This window comes from Pagrus pagrus (genome assembly GCF_965226575.1).
Source record: "Pagrus pagrus genome assembly, chromosome: 3".
NCBI lineage: Eukaryota > Metazoa > Chordata > Actinopteri > Spariformes > Sparidae > Pagrus > Pagrus pagrus.
Genome location: NC_140187.1, coordinates 16,521,177 through 16,539,768, shown reverse-complemented (window position 1 = coordinate 16,539,768; position 18,592 = coordinate 16,521,177). Strand labels below are relative to the sequence as shown.

The following is an 18,592-nucleotide window of genomic DNA, read 5'->3' as shown; positions in this document are numbered from 1 at the left end:
CTGTTCCCGGCCTGGCTCGGCACGGAACGGGTTACAGGTCAGGGTGTCTATTGGAACACAGTGTTCTCATCAGCAGCGGCAGCGGTACAGCTACAGTACAGCCGGAACATTGTGTTACTTTGTGGCTTCTTTCCAAGACCTGCCCCTTAATTTTACACTAAACGCCCTCCCACAACTACCTCTCCCTCCCTCCCTCTCTCTCTCTCTCTCTCTCTCTCTCTGAGTGTCTCTCTCTCCCTCTCCACGCCACTGTCATTTTCTGAAGTCCTGGGATCCATGTGGTTACTTCACCGGCACGTTCATCGCCAGAGGGGGTTGAGAGGGATAAAGGGGGGACAAACAGAAACAGAATAACAGCGCTACGTAGTAACCGCATGGGCAGAACATTTAGTACCCTGGACATGAGATGAGAGGGGCGGGCTCGAGTTAGGAGGAATAGACGCGGCTCACGATCTGCAACACTCACCGGCCGTCTCCTCTTCTTCTTCTTCTTCTTCTTCTTCTTCCCCCTCTTCTTCTTCTTCTTCTTCTTCATCTGGGAAGGGGTGAAAAAAAAAGGAGCGCAAGGAAATGTGAGTATTTTTTAAATTTATTATCTGTTTATTCTCCTGCAGCCGAGAGACTTCATTCAGAAGAGTTCGCGAAGACGTAATGTGCCGGCTTGTCTAGTGTTTTATGATCAGCTTAAAAACAACATAAATAAGGAGACATATGCATTGTGTTATATTAAGATGTACCCTTTTTAAAAAAATAGGAAATCACGCGTTTCTGAGTCAGTAGATGATCATTATTAGATGTTCCAGGATGGATGAATTTGCCGCACGTGTATGTATGGGGCATTTGGGGTTACAGCTGTAACAGTGTGCTCTGGAAAAATAAGGGCTGATAAGACTCTGTGTGTGTTTACTGGCGAGAGTGTGTGTGTGTGAGAGTGTGTGGTTGTTGGCTGTGGTTCCTCGTGGAGGTAAGTGAGGACAACAGTTTACATCCTAGTGTCCCTCAAGGCTTAGGTGTATCTTTCATAAAGCACAGGTTGTCCCACCCTGTCTCTGAGACAGAGCAGCAATGACTCGAGTTCAGTCACAGATGATTTTTTACTCATTTAAGACCACTACAGGTCATAATGGAAGCCTCTGAGTGACTTAAAGTATGCTGGTGTCATCGCACATGTATTTAGATTGAGATGAGCTGGCTTGCTGACATGGACACGGGTTGAGACAGAGTCCCAGAGATGAATGAGAACGCCTCTGGGAGACGTTCAGTGAAGATACATAACTTTGTGTCTAAAGAAACACACACATGAAACTGAAGGGTGGCACTGCCTTAAAAAAAACAGTCAAATTCAAAGGTTTACACTGTTGGTTTTACATTTAAAGTACAACGAATCTGTGCCACTCAAGCAGCAAAGTGAGCACAAGCTTAATTTTCAACTCTTTGTCATGTATGTGTGAGGTATATAAAAAAAAGGGGCATATCAGACAAAGCCCTGCTTCAGGATGTCACCCTATGGGTCGGTCATGCACACTGAGTGCTCTCATGTTCATATATGAAGCAGCAGCAGCCGCAGCAGCAGCAGCAGCAGAGTACGGATGTGAGACAGAATGTACAGATACACCGTGTACGTCTGTGGATGTGGTCTTTGCCTCATTGTGTTCTGCTCCTGCATTCCTCCGCAGGGTATCTGAGTTTATGTACATGTAGCTCACATGCCATTTTATCAGTGTCCCAACTATCTGTAGTTCCCTGCTCAGAGTTTTCATCAAAAAACAACATTTTTCATACGAGAAAAGGACAAAGTGAAATGACAAAATTGAGGGAATGAATAACTTTTGATTATGTGAATGTGCTGATGATCACAACACGGTCACCATTAATTGGAAATTTAAATCTCGTTTGTTCAAATTTCAGATTCAAGGTACGCTCAATTTGAATAATTGAATCTGCTCATTTTTATTAAAAAAATGAAGCTGGCTTGTACGTGAGGGGGTATCAGATTGGTGAACACCATCAGGCTTTGCCAGCGGGGAACTGTGAATAGAAGGAACATTGTGTTCAGACACACACACACACACAAATGCACGCACACACACGCATGCACACACTCACGCGCGTACAACAAGTTACATCTAAAATGATATCCATGAAATGTTAAAAGACACAGGTGCTGCTCCTTGAAAAACAGACATTTTGTGTTCAACAAACGAACACTTGAGAGCGACACCAAACTGAAGAAGCAGAATAAATGGTGCGGATATCAGCGAGACACGTCTTTATGGTTTTTCACCCTGTGGGTTGAGGCACACAGCTGGTGCTCTAACTGGTCCTAAGATCTTTCTCACACACAGAAAATCAGAATTGGGATCTTGATCAATACCCAATCCAGTGAGCTTACTGCCAAGTCCTCTCCAGGGCCGAGCTCTGTTGCTTCATTTTTGTACAGGATCTCTAAGAACTTAGTCACCATAGCAGGATATCTAAATATTTGCACATGCTCATCAACAGCAACTGAAGAACAGGACAACTGGTGGAAAAATCTAGAGAGCTGATGCAGGGAAAACCCAGAGTTTGTAGCCGTGAAGCTGTGGAAATATCAAGTGGCCGCAAGAGTCCCGTCTGATCAGCAAACTGCAAAACCTATCACTCATAATAGTGTCTTGAGGCTTTGCAGTCAATCTGAACTTGACCTTAGCAGACTGATGAGTTACATCTAATTTATTGCCCTAACTCGTCCTAATGTTACATGACGGGGGAGCTCAGATGATGGGTGACAGTTGCAATAAGGTGTGATGTGATAAATACTTTCAGGCGAGAGTTTTGACTGCGACATTTCCTCTAATCGTTATTTATATAGTAACACAGACAACAAGAAACCACAACACAAGCCTTAATATAAACCAGCATACAGCTCACAGTTTAAGAAACAACTGACATCATTTGTCCTTGTGATATATTATTTTGAAATGGCAAGTACCTTGTTGTTAGTTTGCACACGTACACCTCATTTTGTCTAGGTGCAGAAATTCCAAATTTGTGCAATGATTTCTGTTTCCTAACACCTCACAACATTTAGAAGAAGTACAACATCTTCTATCTCAAATTGCCTTTATTCTTCTGATCGAGAGACAATTTGGGCTTGAAACTTTGTGCTTCATAATATAATAAAATGAAATGTTTTAACGGGAGTATTCAACAGTGTTGTAAGTCTTGCGATAAATGTCTATTTGATCTATTTTGTCATCGTAGATATAGAGCTGCAACAATTCATCGATTAGTTATCAACTATCAAATTAATCTCCCAACTATTTTGATAATCGATACATTGGTTTCTGTAATTTCTATAGCTTCTTAACTGTGAATATGTTCTGGTTTCTTTACTCCTCTTTGAACGTAAACTGAATATGTTTGGTTTGTGGACAAAACCCTCACACCCCTGGCCAGAAAGTCCTGACATTACTAACATCCCAAAGTCCCAGAACAGCTGTGAGCTGATGCTATTCCAGCAAGTGTTAACGTCTCAGCTGCCGCATGTGATGATAAGCGCCAGATAGTGTTTGCCAACATGCTTGACATAGCTAACTAACTTTTTCATTGTCTTCAAACAATGTCAAGACTATTCTGCTGGGGCAGACTGAAAAAATGCGGCCGTGTGTATTCATTGAGGTAGTGAAAATGCTTGCTGACAACGACAATCGCTGCTGTGATGAGAGAGGCAACACTTAGTAGCTGTAACACCAACAGGTCGTTACAGTTTTATTGCTCTGGCAAAGCTGCAGTTTTTTTCTATCTATCTATCTATCTATCTATCTATCTATCTATCTATCTATCTATCTAAATACAGCAGTGTTTAAAAGGATAAGTTTGCCCCAAAAAATGAAAATACAGTCATTTTCTACTCACCCTTGGGTCAATGGAAAGTCAGGTGAAGTTACGTAGTCCACAAAACATTTCTGGAACTTCACAGCAAAACAGTGTTGCATCATTCTCCTAAACAACTGAAGTAGATGGGGACTTGTTTTAAAGCATAAAAAGCACTCGAAAAGAGCGCCATAAAATGGCCCCTGGATCGGAAAATTGAGTTAAAAAGATGTCATTTACGCCCCTTTTAAAGTTGAAATCTTCACTGTAGCTGCTAAGCTAAAAGTGTGAGCGTGCACCCCATCTGAAGTGGGTGCACGAGCTCGACTGCATGTTGAGGGTGTAAATAACATCTTTTCAAATCAATTTGAGATCTCAGGGCTTCTGGAGAACTGGAATATGCCAGACGAGCTGTATGGAGCCATTGTTAGGATTATTTGCAGTCCCCATCTACTTTAGTTGTTTAGGAGAATGCTGCAACACTGTTTTGCTGTGAATGTCTCTTTTGTGGGCTACAAAACTTCACCTGACTTTCCCTCGACACAGGGGTGAGTAGGTGACTGAATTTTCATTTTTGGGTGAACTTATCCTTTAAGGTTGTTATATTATTTTGTTGTTTTGAAGGACCAGAAAAAAGAAAATATTTTCTTCTGATTAGTTGTATTATATTTATGTGAGAAAGCTAATTTGTTGCTAAAAAAAAGTGCAAGAAAACACTTTTGTGACAGAATACAGTGATATTGATATCATTATGCTGTATATGGGGTGAGAACTGGTGGTATCAAAATATGTGGATATGATGGCTGTGCAGGTAGTGGTCAAATACTGTTCAAAAAAATATATTTTAATGGTAATGCAGACTGAAAGACCTAAAAGGGACAGCATTTATATCACAACATCACCTGTCAAAACCAGACGATATGTAGCCTCAAATTCTGATAAAATATTATATCAGTGTGTCACCTATCCAACTCAAGATTTCTACCTGCCTCATCACAAACACTGACAGAGATTACATGACTGTATTTGTGATGGCGCAGCTTTACCAGCACAGAGTCTGCGAGCACAGTCGAGCCCACACTTTTCATGTGCATATGAGGAAGAAGACTGAAGCACTCATTACAAAATCAACAGTGAAAAACCCTGAATGAGGTTATGTGGTGCTGCAGATTTAATTCTGGTGTCCGTAAGATGTGTCACTGTTATTTATAGATTGACAAAGAGCACAAAGGGCCATAAACTAATAGCAGGGAACGTACTGTACTTTGGTGAGTACAGCGTGTGTTTCAAAATAAAATGACCGAAGTAGGCAACGCGGTGCTGCCTTTCACATATTTATAGTCGTGTTATTACTGTGGGGAATCAGACAAGGTGCCGTACAGTTGAGTGATATCTCAACTGTAGTGCAAAGTAATGTTCCTCACACAGCTGGGATCGATGTTAATGTGGCTTTTGCAGTAAAACTATAAAGATGTCTCCAGTACAGTACATGGAATTGGAACGTGTGTCCTTAAATAGCTGCAAGTTATATAATGTGGAGGAAAAAAGTCAAGTTTTACTGGGTGGATTATGGAGATCGTGTATTGATATTTTTGTCAGAGATCAGAATTTTCCAGTCCGGCTCCGCAAATTGGATTTATTTTCCGGTGCCATTTTCCTTGCTGCAAGTTTGTCCCAAAGTGAAAAGATGAGACACAAGGACATGTTATTTATGGTGCTCAGATTGCTAACACGTAGGCTTGTGTGTTCCTCGTTTCTACAGTGTTACTGTGTAATGCCCACACGCAGAAATGACCACTGATCAGGATCTGCCAATGGATGGCCATTCAGCCACAGCCGTGTTTGCTGCAAAGGGCATTGATGTAACACCTGACAAAGACCACGGAGTTATCAAGGTATTCATCATCAATGCTTTAAATTTGAACATTGCATTGTAGGCGTTCAGGCACGTTGAGGACTCATTGCTCCACCATACGGCACAGTCTCGATATTTGTCTGTTCTCTCTGGATCTCACACCTTCTGTCTTTTCTATATTCTCTGTTAAAAAGGTTTCTCAGTTGAACTGGAAACTTGTCTTTACCATCTGCAGGTTGTGAAGCATCAGGGCCAAGATGGAGACCGGCCAATGATAGGGGACAGAGTGACTGTCCACTACACGGGGAAGTTGCTAAACGGGAAGAAGTTTGACTGCAGTCGAGATCGCAAAGAACCTTTTTGCTTCAATGTGGGCAAGGGTAGGTGACTTATGTATTACTGTTGAAACCTGATGGTGCCTGACACCGACTAACATCTGTGTTATTGTCTTCAGTGGCAAAATTATACAATCAGCATTCATTCCCGGGTCAAATGACTCTGCAGTGGTCACAGGCTCCGTTATCGGCTCCAGCTTTAGTTAATACAATACTAAAGCTGACAAGTTTGCCTTTCTGTTTTTTTTCTTTGTGTGTCACAAATGTGTAAGAAAACCAGGAAACACTAAAAAGTATACTACAGAATATACCTCATCAGACTATATCCAGAACATGTTAAAACATGTTTTAAAAAGTCTTAATAGATAGCACTCTGAATCAGACACATTGTTTTCTCAGGAGCTGAGAATGGCCGTTGCTAAGGAATGACACATCACACTTCTTTTGTCATCTCTGTTTATTGTTGCACATGTCCAGTCCCGATCAGGCAGCTGACTCAGCTAGGACCGCTGGTTACTTTTTTCATATCTTTAATTTCAGTTTCTCTTTCAAACCAAGCACTGACTGAAAAATGTTGAAGTGCAGCTTGACAGTGATGGATGGAAAAGTATTATCAAGTCAGTGATCCTAACTTCAGCACGGGCCAGAGCATCGAGGCCAGTCACAAAAAACAGCCGGGTGTTGTGTTTCCATCACAGCCGTGAATCTATATCGGCACTGAGTTCGAAAGAGAGCCTGAATTAAAAGATATAAAAAAGTAACGGCCTTCATGCTTCTTTCTACTGATGCCTGTTTTCTGGCACATTCGTGATGTCAAATGTGACACACCAGAAATAAAAAACAGGCAAACTCGTCTACTATCAATGGGAAAGAAGTCCGTCGCCTATTTTTAGCGGGTGTACAACATAATGTGAATAAAACTTTAATAAGTTATCATCTGCCAGATCAGTTTAACAACAAAGACAGCAACTCCCATGATCCATGGTCTTTGTTTTGATTGCGAGACAATAGTTGGTACATACTGTGCATTTAAAGCAACAGAATTATGCTTAATTGTTTATTTACTGAGAGTTAGATGAGCCATCCTCTTTCATGTCAGTTAGATATGAAGTTACAGTCAGGCGACGGTTAGTTCAGCTGGGAATACGGGAAAAAAAAGCTAGCTTGGCTGTGTCCAACGACAACAAAACCCATTTACTCGCTCCTATAAAGCTCCCTAATTAACACATTATATCTTCATATATAAAACAAAGTGTAAAAACAACAAGTTGTGGTTTTACAGGGCGATTATGTAGTTATGTGCCCGACCATTTCTTGGCTGGGTGCAATAACTTCTGGAGTATCTGCTTGTTGCTCAAAACCTCTGGTATATAAGCTATCGCCCTTGTGAAACCACAGCTAGTCATTCTTGCATCTTTGCTTTAAATAAATAGATGTAAAGTGTTGATAAATGAGCTTTGGAGGTGCTGGTTGGCTGTTTTCTTCAATCTTTGGATGGAGCCAGACTAGCTCTTTCTCTCTGTCACTGTCTTCTCCTCTAACTCTGGAGAAGACAAAAACAGAAAGGTGTCAAATTTAACTTTAAATGATTGCATGATCTTTGAGGCTGTTTTACAAACCAGCAGCATCTCTTCTCATTCCCCTCTCACAGGACAAGTCCTCAAGGCTTGGGATATTGGTGTGTTGTCCATGCAGAGAGGCGAGGTGTGCACATTACTCTGTAAACCAGAGTACGCTTATGGACCTGCTGGTAATCCCGACAAAATACCTCCCAATACTTCAGTAGTGTTTGAGGTAGGTGTGCCGTGTCAGTGCTGCCTTTTGTGCTTTGCATTAACTGCATCACACCGAGGGACCCTGATAATTCAGGAGCATGTGTCAGCCTCTGCAGACGGCGCTCCATGCTCATAAAATTAACTGGTTTGTCTATTTTAATCCCTCTCAGTAACACTCAGAGCAGTTCAGATGTCTGTTCTGAGCTCAGTGGGGACACAGTTCAGGCTTTCTCTGTCCTCTATAATCAATGATAATTATAAGTCAGGTCTGGGAAGAATCAAAAGACATTTAGCCAAATGATCTGCTTCACAAGTCACCCCCTGTGGACACTTAAAAGTCATAAAAAATATCATTGACCACCCATCAATTGCTTTTTGTCTGTGTTCCCCCTGCATCGCAGCTAACAAAAAAGTAACTGTGTCAGATGCCACCAAGCATCATATCATCAGGCGTTCATAGTTATTTTCTCGTGTGATGGCTCAGTTTGTGCTGATACATTCAGATCGTTTATTTTTGTTTGGGTAATACTTAGCTTCAACTCTCCCCCATTTTAGTGTTTAGCATTTGAATGTAACTAAGTACATATACACAAGTACTGTACTTAAGAAACATTATGTAGAAATTGGCCTGTTGTGTGATTTGGCGCCCCCCACAGTTTCTGAGTGCAACACCACTGTCGTGAATACAAATCGCAGGTCTGTAACAATTTGTCAGACATAATGTACGTGCTGACTACAAACAAAACTCATTACATCATAAAAATGTTGTGTTGAAAACTTGTATGTTGAAGTAAACATGTATATAACGCTGTGATCCGACCCTCTCGCTGAAGTTACATAGAGCAGAAACAAGTGACAGAGACACCATTAACCCTGTTACAAGACACTGTACCATCAACATGATTTTGAAGCTGTTATTTTAAGGTCAAAAAGCTACATAATGTTGCCTTAAGTACAAATTTGAGGCACTTGTATTTTACTTGATTATTTCTATTTTCTGCCACTACATTCTAAAATAGTTTTATCAGGAATTAGATAAAAAGAAAAACTGATTCCAATAGTCACAAAAATGCAGAATATCCCATCTGAGAATCGGCCAGACTGATAATTGGTCGACCAATAGTATACGGTAAATACATATATGTAAATAAATGCAGAAAATTACTTTTCAGTACTTTCATTGTCAGAAAATTACTTGACATAAATAGATTTAATAGCAGATACTTTTGACTTTGACTTTTACTCAAGTACTATTTACAATTTATTTTATTTGTATGGGTGACTTTAATACGATATCTTTACTTTTTCATGCAAGTACAACCTTTTGGTACTTTTTACAACACTGGTGTTTATTAAAGTGGCAACAGACAACTTTCCCCGCTGGTGTTTCCAAGTGGTTTTATTGTTGGCGCCTCTGTGGCAAAGACAACTGGATTGTTTCCATTTTCTTCAGAGTCACAAATAACAACACAGCACAAAACACGAGCTTATTCAAATCATTTGGTCTGTAATAGAAATGGATCAAAAGTTCTATATCAACTACATTGTGCAATCAACATTTACTTCATAATGATATGCTGAAACAGAAAACTTGTCTATTGTCAGTTTGATGTATTTGTCAGCATTAACAACTCGTCCTGTGGGCACCCAAAGGTTCAGGCTGCTATTTAAATTGATAATGATGGAAAATATAATGACACACAGCTATAACATCAAATATATCTTCATAGGAGAAATTCTTAAGGTTGTCATATATTTTACCTTATTAAACGCTTAAAAATGTCTTCATATCGGTGTTACAGTGTGTTATACCCTGTTTATTGAATGTTTTTTATGCTGCTTATAAACGCCTTAAAGTAAACTAAATTTATAAATTCATTCTTTCAGTCATTACAAACTCGTGCTTTGCAGCTAAATGTTGTTCAAATGTTGTTATTTTAAATTAGAAGAGATCCTGAAGTTTTCAATTGTAGTAAATATATTGGGGGAAATGTGTGTAAAATAATGTGGAATTATAAAAATATTGCCGTTTAATTGAATTGTGCAGCCATGAAAAAAAAGAAGGTCTTGAGTTGTGCTATTTTACTCGACTTAAACATCAAAAAGTTTCAACAAAGGGTTGCAACAAACAGACACATAATAAGACAATCTTTCAAGTCTGAAGCTACCTCAGTGGGAGATGGATGTTAAAGTGATTTATGTAGCTTACAGGGATGCATTTATCTTAGCTGGCTGTTTGTATTTGTCTTAAAGTGATCCCATAGTTTACCTGCACTGTGTCTCTGATAGTCATTATTTCTCTTTCTTGTTTTATATGCCTGACTTATGTGTTCACTCCTACTTGTTTTTCGTTACGTATTCGTTTCTCCTCCCACACCTACACAGAGTTAAGCTGAGCTGTAATTTTGTGTTCTGCTGTATATCACTGTTTGTGTGGCGCAATGACTAAATAAACGTTTTCAACAAAACAGATGGAGCTGCTCAAGTTCGAAGGAGAGACGCTCACGGACGACGGCGGCATCTTAAGGAGAATAAAGGTCAAAGGGGACGGTTACAGTAATCCCAACGATGGAGCAACAGTTGACGGTAAAACCCCCATTTTTTTTCTTCACGGATATTTCTTTATTAAGCAATCGCATCTGAGGTTAAACTCTGGCATGATTAATGTCCCACAGTGCACCTGGAGGGAAGCTGTGGTGGCAGATTGTTTGACTGCAGGGACATCAGCTTCATTGTTGGCGAGGCTGAAGATAAAGGCGTCCCTTTCGGAGTCGACCGAGCCATGGACAAGATGCAGAAGGGAGAGTGCTGCGTACTTTACTTAAAGCCAAAGTAAGTTACTGAAACTTCAAGCTCAAAATGTGATCCTTGTCACTTCTTTTCCTCTCTCATTGCAATTACAGTGAGCCAGTATTTATGTGGGATTATGTCTGCTTTGGTCCTTCATTACGCCCGTTATGCCAAAATACAATTAAGATCACCAGGAACCTTTTATTTCATGGCACCAGATGCTGATTATATTCATTTTGCTATTTCGCAGTACAGCCTTTTTCAGTGTTTGTCTGATATGGACTTTTGAAGACCAAGACCATAGTCAGAAAAATCCCTCAATTTACAAACAGTCAGTATTTCAGCAGAATCAGCTTTATGGCCGAGGTATGTGTACAAATACAAGGAATTTGACTCCAGTCTCAAGTTGCTCTGTGTTACACACAGTTTTTCAGTTCAGTTTAGTTTTGTTAAGTTTCCAATGTTTGTTTGCTCATTCAGTTTTGTTTTTATTATTAGTTTTAGTTAGTTTGTAAATATGTTTGGGGTATTTGTCAGGGATGAGAGATTTAAGAAGTTCATAAAAGTTGTTAACATACACAGTTGTTAACTACACATCACTCAAAATCACATCCCAGTCTGAGTGCCTCCTCATGCTTGTGTTGAAATATTTGACAAAGACTAAAACCACAGACATTTTCTGTATATTTCTACATTATTTTAGTTTTTAGTTTACTTATTTGAATTTTGTGCAATATAACATAGCTTCAACACAAAGCATGAAACATGTGTACCACACAGAGTTTACAGCTATTGGTAATTCTCAGCTTTTGCCCATGGTGGGCTTTAACACGTAGACTGCATTTAAAAATATACAGCTTTCAGTGGTCAGTATCATGAAACAATCGTAGATAGTACGATAGTTATGGAAATACAATGAAATACACATATCACAGCACACATACCACAATACATCAATACAAAGTACAGTACAGTTAGCTAAATACGTGTACAGCTCTTATTTTCTTTTAGCCAGCACTTAACCTTTGTTCTGAATGACTTTATAGTTTAGTTTTAGTTAACTCTAATAACCATGATACATACAAGTAAGTGAAAAAATAGGTGTATATATAAATATGTATAAGAAGCAACAATAACTAACAACATACAAAGTTTACAAATCAGTAAATTGTAAAAAAACAAAACTACTACTATAAACAAATAAACTTCAAATGGGTAAAATAATAGATTGCTGCATATTGGTTATGTTCAGTATGTGCATAACACTCTGTTCTTGCATCAGTATTGTTACTGCTTCTATTTATAGTGTACAGTTTGTACTTAATGATTGGAGTCACAAGTCCTGCAGTCCTCAACAATTGAGTGAGTTCTCAGCAGTGGAAAACAATCACTGACAGTAATCTGCTGCTAACAAAAGGCTTACAATCGCCTGATATAATGTGAATATGGTACTGATATTGGTTTAGCAATGTACTATATTGTTTAAAAAAAACTTTTATGGACAGGACTTTTAAAGTCGTAACTGTCAGGATCGTGATTCATAGAGATTGAGGCGTAACGTGGGTTATTTTGATCTTCAGGACGTGACTGAGTTGTCAGTCATCCAAAAAACAAAAAGAACATTCTGATTATTATTAGAGTTGCTAGCTGTTAGCTGATTTATTAAAAATATTTTTGGATAATCAATTAAGAATTTTTATCATTTTTCTTTAAAAGCTTCTTTCCAGCTTCCTAAATATAAGAATTTGCTACTTTTTGTTGTAATGGTAAATGAAGATACTTTAGATCCTGTGAAATTTAGATGAGCATTTTTCAAATTTTTTGACATTTGATAAAGTACATGATTGCAACTATTGCAAATAGTATTTGACATACACTCATTTGATCATACAAAAGGCAGATTCCTGTTCCTGTGTTTTTTGTGAACCCCAGTTTTCTCTTTTCATAAACAACACAGACAAAAAACTTAGTAAAAACACACAAACACACAACACTGTACACTGTACAGCCCAAACCAAAACTTATCATTCCTCTAATTTTAAAAGAAATGCAACATAAATAAGGAGGAATTACAAAAATATATAGAAGACACTGTGCTCTCAATACCACATCATATCATTGCCTTAACCCTGCCCACACCAACCCTCCCCATGATCCCCTCAGGCAAAGGCAATACAAAGTGCTGGTGTTAAGTACCAGGAATTTATGACACACTAACATTCGAGAGTTCATGCCAGCAAGCAATCAACTAACACAGAAACAAATGTGAAGCAAGAGAGTGAAGACAAACAAACAAACAAACAAACAAACAAACAAAAAAGATAATACTGTATATACACAATTCTTCACAAAAAAATCCACCTTTTTTTGTACAAGAAAGGAACCATCTTACAATTTATTATGCTACATTACTCTTCTGAGGAATCTTTTCATTTCTGCTCATATGAGTCCGTTATCCGGTTAAGAGCTTGTAAAATGCACACTCTGTTTTATATTAAAATCTACAGGGTATGGATTCATAATGAATAGGTCGTAAAAGGGAGGTGTATTGAGACCAACTGTTGTAATGTATGTTGTGCTTCTTCCCTCACAGTCCTCACCAACATTTTCACAAGCCGTTTATAAGTTTTTCCTTTACATCATTGCATTTTGAGCAAGTTTCTGGAATATTGCAATAAAATAGAAAATACAAGTGTAACATCCAGGGATTTCTTTTTACCAGTGTCGGGTTTTGAATTTTATAACAGATGGTATTTCCCACGCTGCAGTTTAAATGTCAAATGGCTTGAGTTGACAGTTAATACTGTCATTGTACCCAGTTTGGCAGTTTGTCACATAGAAGTGGGTTGTTTCAGAATGAAGGTTTAACAGTTTGTTTATTGTTCTTCTGAACTGCATTATCATCAGGCTCATGCTCTGTCATGTCTTTCCTTGTTTTCACAGGTATGGCTTTGGAAGCGAAGGTAAACCAGAGTACAAAATTGGACCAGACAATGACATCATATACGAAGTTACCCTCAAAGACTTTCAAAGGGTGAGCCCTGCTTTCTACTTTTTAAATCCAAAGATATAACGTGGTTGTGAGCGTGGTTTGGGTTTGAACAAATTCAAACACACTTTTAAATCTCACCCCACCTGAACTCAAAATACACACCTCTTTTTCACATTAATATTGTTATCATATGATTTTTGAGTACATCTAGAAACTCATGTAAGGGGGGTTAAAGACTTGATCTCTAAACCCCTCACATAATCATTTAATCTGGGACGAACAATGGTACCACCCGACATCCCAGACCAGATTTCTCCTCCAATTAAAAGAATTAGGATTCAACTCGCCTTCAGCTCCTGTTCAGGTTATTCCTGATACAGTTATGTAGATACTTTCAGAAACGTAAAAAAACAGTGTTTACTCACTTTCTCTGACCTGACTATGTTTCCACAAGGCTAAAGAATCCTGGGAAATGGACTTGAAGCAAAAGCTGGATTTGGCTTCTGGAGTTAAGCATAAAGGGAATCAATATTTTAAGGTATTTTCCCCATGCTGATCTTTTATCTTCACAAATTCACATTCCTATTCTGCATATTGTCATAAAATGGTATTATCTTCCTGTCATAGGCAGGGCGGCACCACCAGGCAGTCATCCAGTACCAGCGCATCGTTTCCTGGCTAGAAATGGAGTGTGGTACTGGGATCGAGCAGCAGAAGAGGATACAGGACTTTATTTTGACGTCTCACCTCAATTTAGCGCTGTGTTTCCTGCGGTTAAAGGAGTACTCACAAGTAGTGGAGAACTGCAACAAGGTGAGCTGAAGTCCAAATTTACGACAATGTTTCTTTGCCGCCAAATGTTTTTGGATACATTATTTGGTAATTACTCTGTGTGTAATTGTGTGTGTGTGTGTGTGGATTAGGTGATAGAGCTTGATGAGAGCAATGAGAAGGCCTTGTATCGTCGTGGGGAAGCTCGTCTCCTTCGCAACGAGTTCAGCCTGGCCATGGCAGACTTTCAGCAAGTGCTTCAAGTCAACCCCTCGAATCGAGCAGCTCGTGCTCAGATTTCCATCTGCCAGAGCAAGATTAAGGAACATCATGAGCAGGACAAGAAGACTTATGCCAACATGTTCCAGAAATTTGCAGAACGGGATGCCAAGGTCTGTAAACTCACTGTTCTTGGCTAAATGTAGACAAACAGTCAGCCTGGCTCATTTGTGTTTTTCTTTTTCTTTTCTTTTCTTTTCTTTTCTTTTCTTTTCTTTTCTTTTCTTTTCTTTTCTTTTCTTTTCACTTTAAAAAAAATATTTTTCTTTTCTTTTTTTCTTTTCTTTTCTTTTCTTTTCAGCTAAATTAATTCAATATAAACAATTATTTGAAGTTTCAAGAAATAGGTCTAAAAACTGTATAATTTGTACTAACACTAGGCTCTCAACAAACACACACCATGGAATTATTTTCACCAGTTTTATGGCCTACCAAAGTATTTTTTTGTTGTTGTACAGGTAGAATTTAAACAACAAAGAGTTGAAGGGCTAGACTTCACAATTGTTGAATTTCAGCTCTGTAAATTACATTGGAGACATTAGACTCCCATACAACCTTACAAATTAATTTACTTGGTTGGGAGACTTTGTTATAATGTGATGGTAGGCCATTTTGTGTGTCATGGTGAGAAATATTGATACAATTGATGGACATTCATCCCAACAATACCAGCCAAGTGGCCTGTAAAATGTTTTAATGCTGATGGCAGGACCCCTTTATTAAAATATATATATATATATAATTCATATGGGTAATTCATTATTTGTCTAAAGGTTTCGGTAAGATTTTAATAGAAAATCATCCTCCTGTGTGTTATTGTTTCTTCTTCTGTCTTATGCTGCCCTCTAGTGTTCATTCAGGAATTTGTACATTTTCTCAGCTATTGATGTGGATTCTCTTCTTTGCTAAAAACATAAAAATGTTTTCTTCATATTAACAAAAAATACAAATGTGTATGTATTTTTAATTGTCAGTTGTTCACTAAGGAGGTGCATTCTCACAAAATGCTCAATTTAAAGGGACATGCAGAGATTATTTTCATCAGTCTAATGACTAATGCCTAATACAAAATAGTTTATTTTAGACTGTTGTAGTCACTTGTGCTCCATCTCTCCTCGACAGACTGGGAAGACGAAGAGGAGGCGGGACGAGAGCACGAGGAGCAGCATGAACGGTGAAGTGGGCATGAAACGACGGCGGAGGAGTCAGGACTGTCCATCGTAATACTGACATTTGAAAGGGAGAAAAAGAAAGACATGCCTCTCTTTGCTTTCCAAGCCGTGGGAGCAGAGGCAGGAACAAAGTCGTTTAAAGGCCTCTAATCCAAACCTCTTTATCCCAAAATCCAACGTTACCATTCCTGCATATAAAGCAGAGTGTTAACAGGGATGTTTGCAAGCCAAACAGCATTTCCCCTGTTGCACGGACTGTGCAACTGCCAGGACGCAGCTTCCAGTGGACTGCAGAATCAGTGAGTTCAGACTGGTGAATACTTTTAGCCCCCACTATATTTTGATAAAAATATAATTTATTTCTTCAAAAGCAGAGGAATTCCATGTTATTTGTCATTAGGCGACTATGTAGAGTTGAGATGTGCCTCCACAGTGTGTTTCTAAAAACTGTCCCCTGACCTGTATTTGGTATTAAGCCTTTTCTTGGGCAGCTGCATGCATGTATCATGAGGTGTTTGGGATTCAGACTTGAAACCTTGCTATTTTTTTAATGTGCAATATGTACTTTGAATAAGAAGTGTAACAAGCCCCGTTAGCGCAGTGGTATTTGAAACAAAAACAATGATTATTTCTACTTCTCTGTTCAAAGTGTCCCACTCTGCCTCTCTGTCCCTCCCTCCTCCAACCACTGCCACTCCCTTCCTGTCCGCATGATGCTCTCGGCCCTCTCCCCATCACCTCACACATTTCTTTTCACACATTGAGTCACATTGTTCATCCAATCATAGCGAACAAACATCGGTCACATCAAACCATAGACGATTCTGGTGCGTTTCAGACAACTAGGAACCCCTCCTAGAAAAAGTGGAATGGAACGACACTGAAAGTCAGAATTCCTACTTGTAAACTCGGGGCAAATCCATTTACCCCTAAATTAGACCAAAACATGAGTTCTGGCATTCTGGCAAATGCACTATGCACTGTATTTGGCTGCCAGTAACAGCTGAATTAATGTGATACTACCTATAAAGCCAATTTTTTTCTAAATGTCCAGACCAGAACCTAAACTGTGGTATAGAGATGTTGATGAAGGTCCTCAGTCGTCCAGGTCATGGTAATTGTAAGCGCTGACAACTGGACTTGTTTCAGTTTCTTGAAGACGACCCCTTGCGACTCTGAAACTCAGAGCCCACACGTGTCCTTAACAACTCTGTAAGGACACTCCCACACAGGGTTTAAAATCCTCCAACGATACAGCACCTAAGATGTTGTGTAGAGAGATTATTTCCAGAAATACAATTCAAGATTAGACATTTGCTTTACGCAAAGTTGAAGAATTGTTTTGCGGCCATGCACTAAAATAATTTATTCATGAGTACATGCATGATAAGTCATTACTTATTTGTTGAAATCTTGTCTTTCGTTCATTAAAGCCAGGGTAGTATAGTGAGTTGATCAAACTCATGATAGGCGTCTGTGGGTATGATAACAGACGGTAATAACATTTTTATAAACTGCTACCAATTTTATTGGATCAAAGCTTCAAAAGCTTCAGTTTAAAAAAGCAAAAGTTAAAACGTATATTAAATGAAATGTTTCTGTGTCTGAGTTTGACTCGAAGTTTCTCTGTTGCACTCATTGTGCGTTTGTCAATCAGCTTACTGCATTTAAGCAACATGGCACAATCTTCAACGCAGCATTACATCTGATGACTGTCAGAAATGACTGCCACAAAAGGAGGCATTTGATCATAAAATCAGCCCTTTCTCGCCTTCGTATTCGACAGAGCTGATGCACTCGTGTTGACTCGTGTTGAGAGGCAATCTGCAATGAAGCTTTAAAATCGTCAGAACAGTTTTTTTTTTTCACTCTTTCACAAATTTCATTAATTTTTCAACTCTGGTAACGTGCTCAGCTACATAATTTTATACCTGTATAGTTCTTTTTGCCTCAGTCCGGAAACAGTTGTCTTTTTATTTCACTGCATCTATTTTTCTTTTGTTATTCTTAAATGTGTGAATGTTAGTAGATAGTGGACAATGATGCACTTTGGTGACTGTCAAGCCAACACTGTTATCTTTTCATGGAGCGTTAAAATCTTGACAATAATTGTGATGTTTTATAAACATTGGCTGGTTCAGAATGAAAACCTTAGCTGTCTTAAATATTTTGTGTAAAAAAAGAAAAAAAAATCAACAGTATGTTTGTGTGTGCGTGTGTGTGAGTGTGTTTGTATGAGTGTGTGTAAATATATATTGTTGTATGTTAGCAAGGTTTTTAAACAGCTTATTGCTTAATGTTTTCAAGTACCGCTGGCTCTTAACATTCAAACATTTTGTACAGTGGAAACGAGCATGAAGTACTTTTTCTAGCAGTTATAAATTGTGTTTAACAATATACTGAATATTTATCCCCCATTGTCAATTACAAAAATATTTCGAGTGCTACATTTGTCATTGATAACCGCAAATTACTGGAGTAATTTGGACAATTATGACATAAACAAAAAGGATAAAATGCAGATTAAACTGCGGCATGGTTGACGTGTGATACGTCATGCAAAAATGTTTACATGTATTCAAAAGATTTTCACCTTGTAATGGAAAATGTGATCAATGTTTTCAACTGGCATTTATGCGAAAGAAATATTTTCAGACAAAAAAAAACTCTGCAAGGTACCTTTGTTCATGTCTTCTTTATATATATTTTTTATTTTTTTGCACTTTACAAGCATTAAATAAATCCAAGAGTTGCATTTAAAGAAAGAC

General features: G+C 38.6%; 1 protein-coding gene across 2 annotated transcripts; it reads left to right on the top strand.

The window, feature by feature from the left end:
* The first annotated feature begins 221 nt into the window (after window positions 1-221).
* fkbp5 (FKBP prolyl isomerase 5) lies at window positions 222-18,592 on the top strand. Of its 2 annotated transcripts, XM_084349802.1 has the most exons (11): window positions 222-572; window positions 5,618-5,750; window positions 5,946-6,090; window positions 7,697-7,839; window positions 10,292-10,406; window positions 10,496-10,652; window positions 13,554-13,644; window positions 14,057-14,140; window positions 14,230-14,415; window positions 14,526-14,765; window positions 15,775-18,592. In XM_084349802.1, exons 2-11 carry the CDS (start codon window positions 5,646-5,648, stop codon window positions 15,874-15,876), a joined length of 1,368 nt encoding a protein of 455 aa, XP_084205928.1. In that variant the 5' UTR covers window positions 222-572; window positions 5,618-5,645; the 3' UTR covers window positions 15,877-18,592. The 2 variants fall into 2 exon arrangements, with proteins under 2 accessions (XP_084205928.1, XP_084205929.1); XM_084349803.1 differs by lacking the exon at window positions 222-572 and having other exon boundaries at window positions 5,905-6,090.

Coding starts and splice junctions, on each gene's coding strand:
- fkbp5 (XM_084349802.1), top strand. CDS start 5,646: ATGACCACTGATCAGGATCTGCCAATGGATGGCCATTCAGCCACAGCC. Junction 10,407..10,495: donor CGATGGAGCAACAGTTGACG/GTAAAACCCCCA, acceptor AATGTCCCACAG/TGCACCTGGAGGGAAGCTGT. Junction 13,645..14,056: donor CCCTCAAAGACTTTCAAAGG/GTGAGCCCTGCT, acceptor TGTTTCCACAAG/GCTAAAGAATCCTGGGAAAT.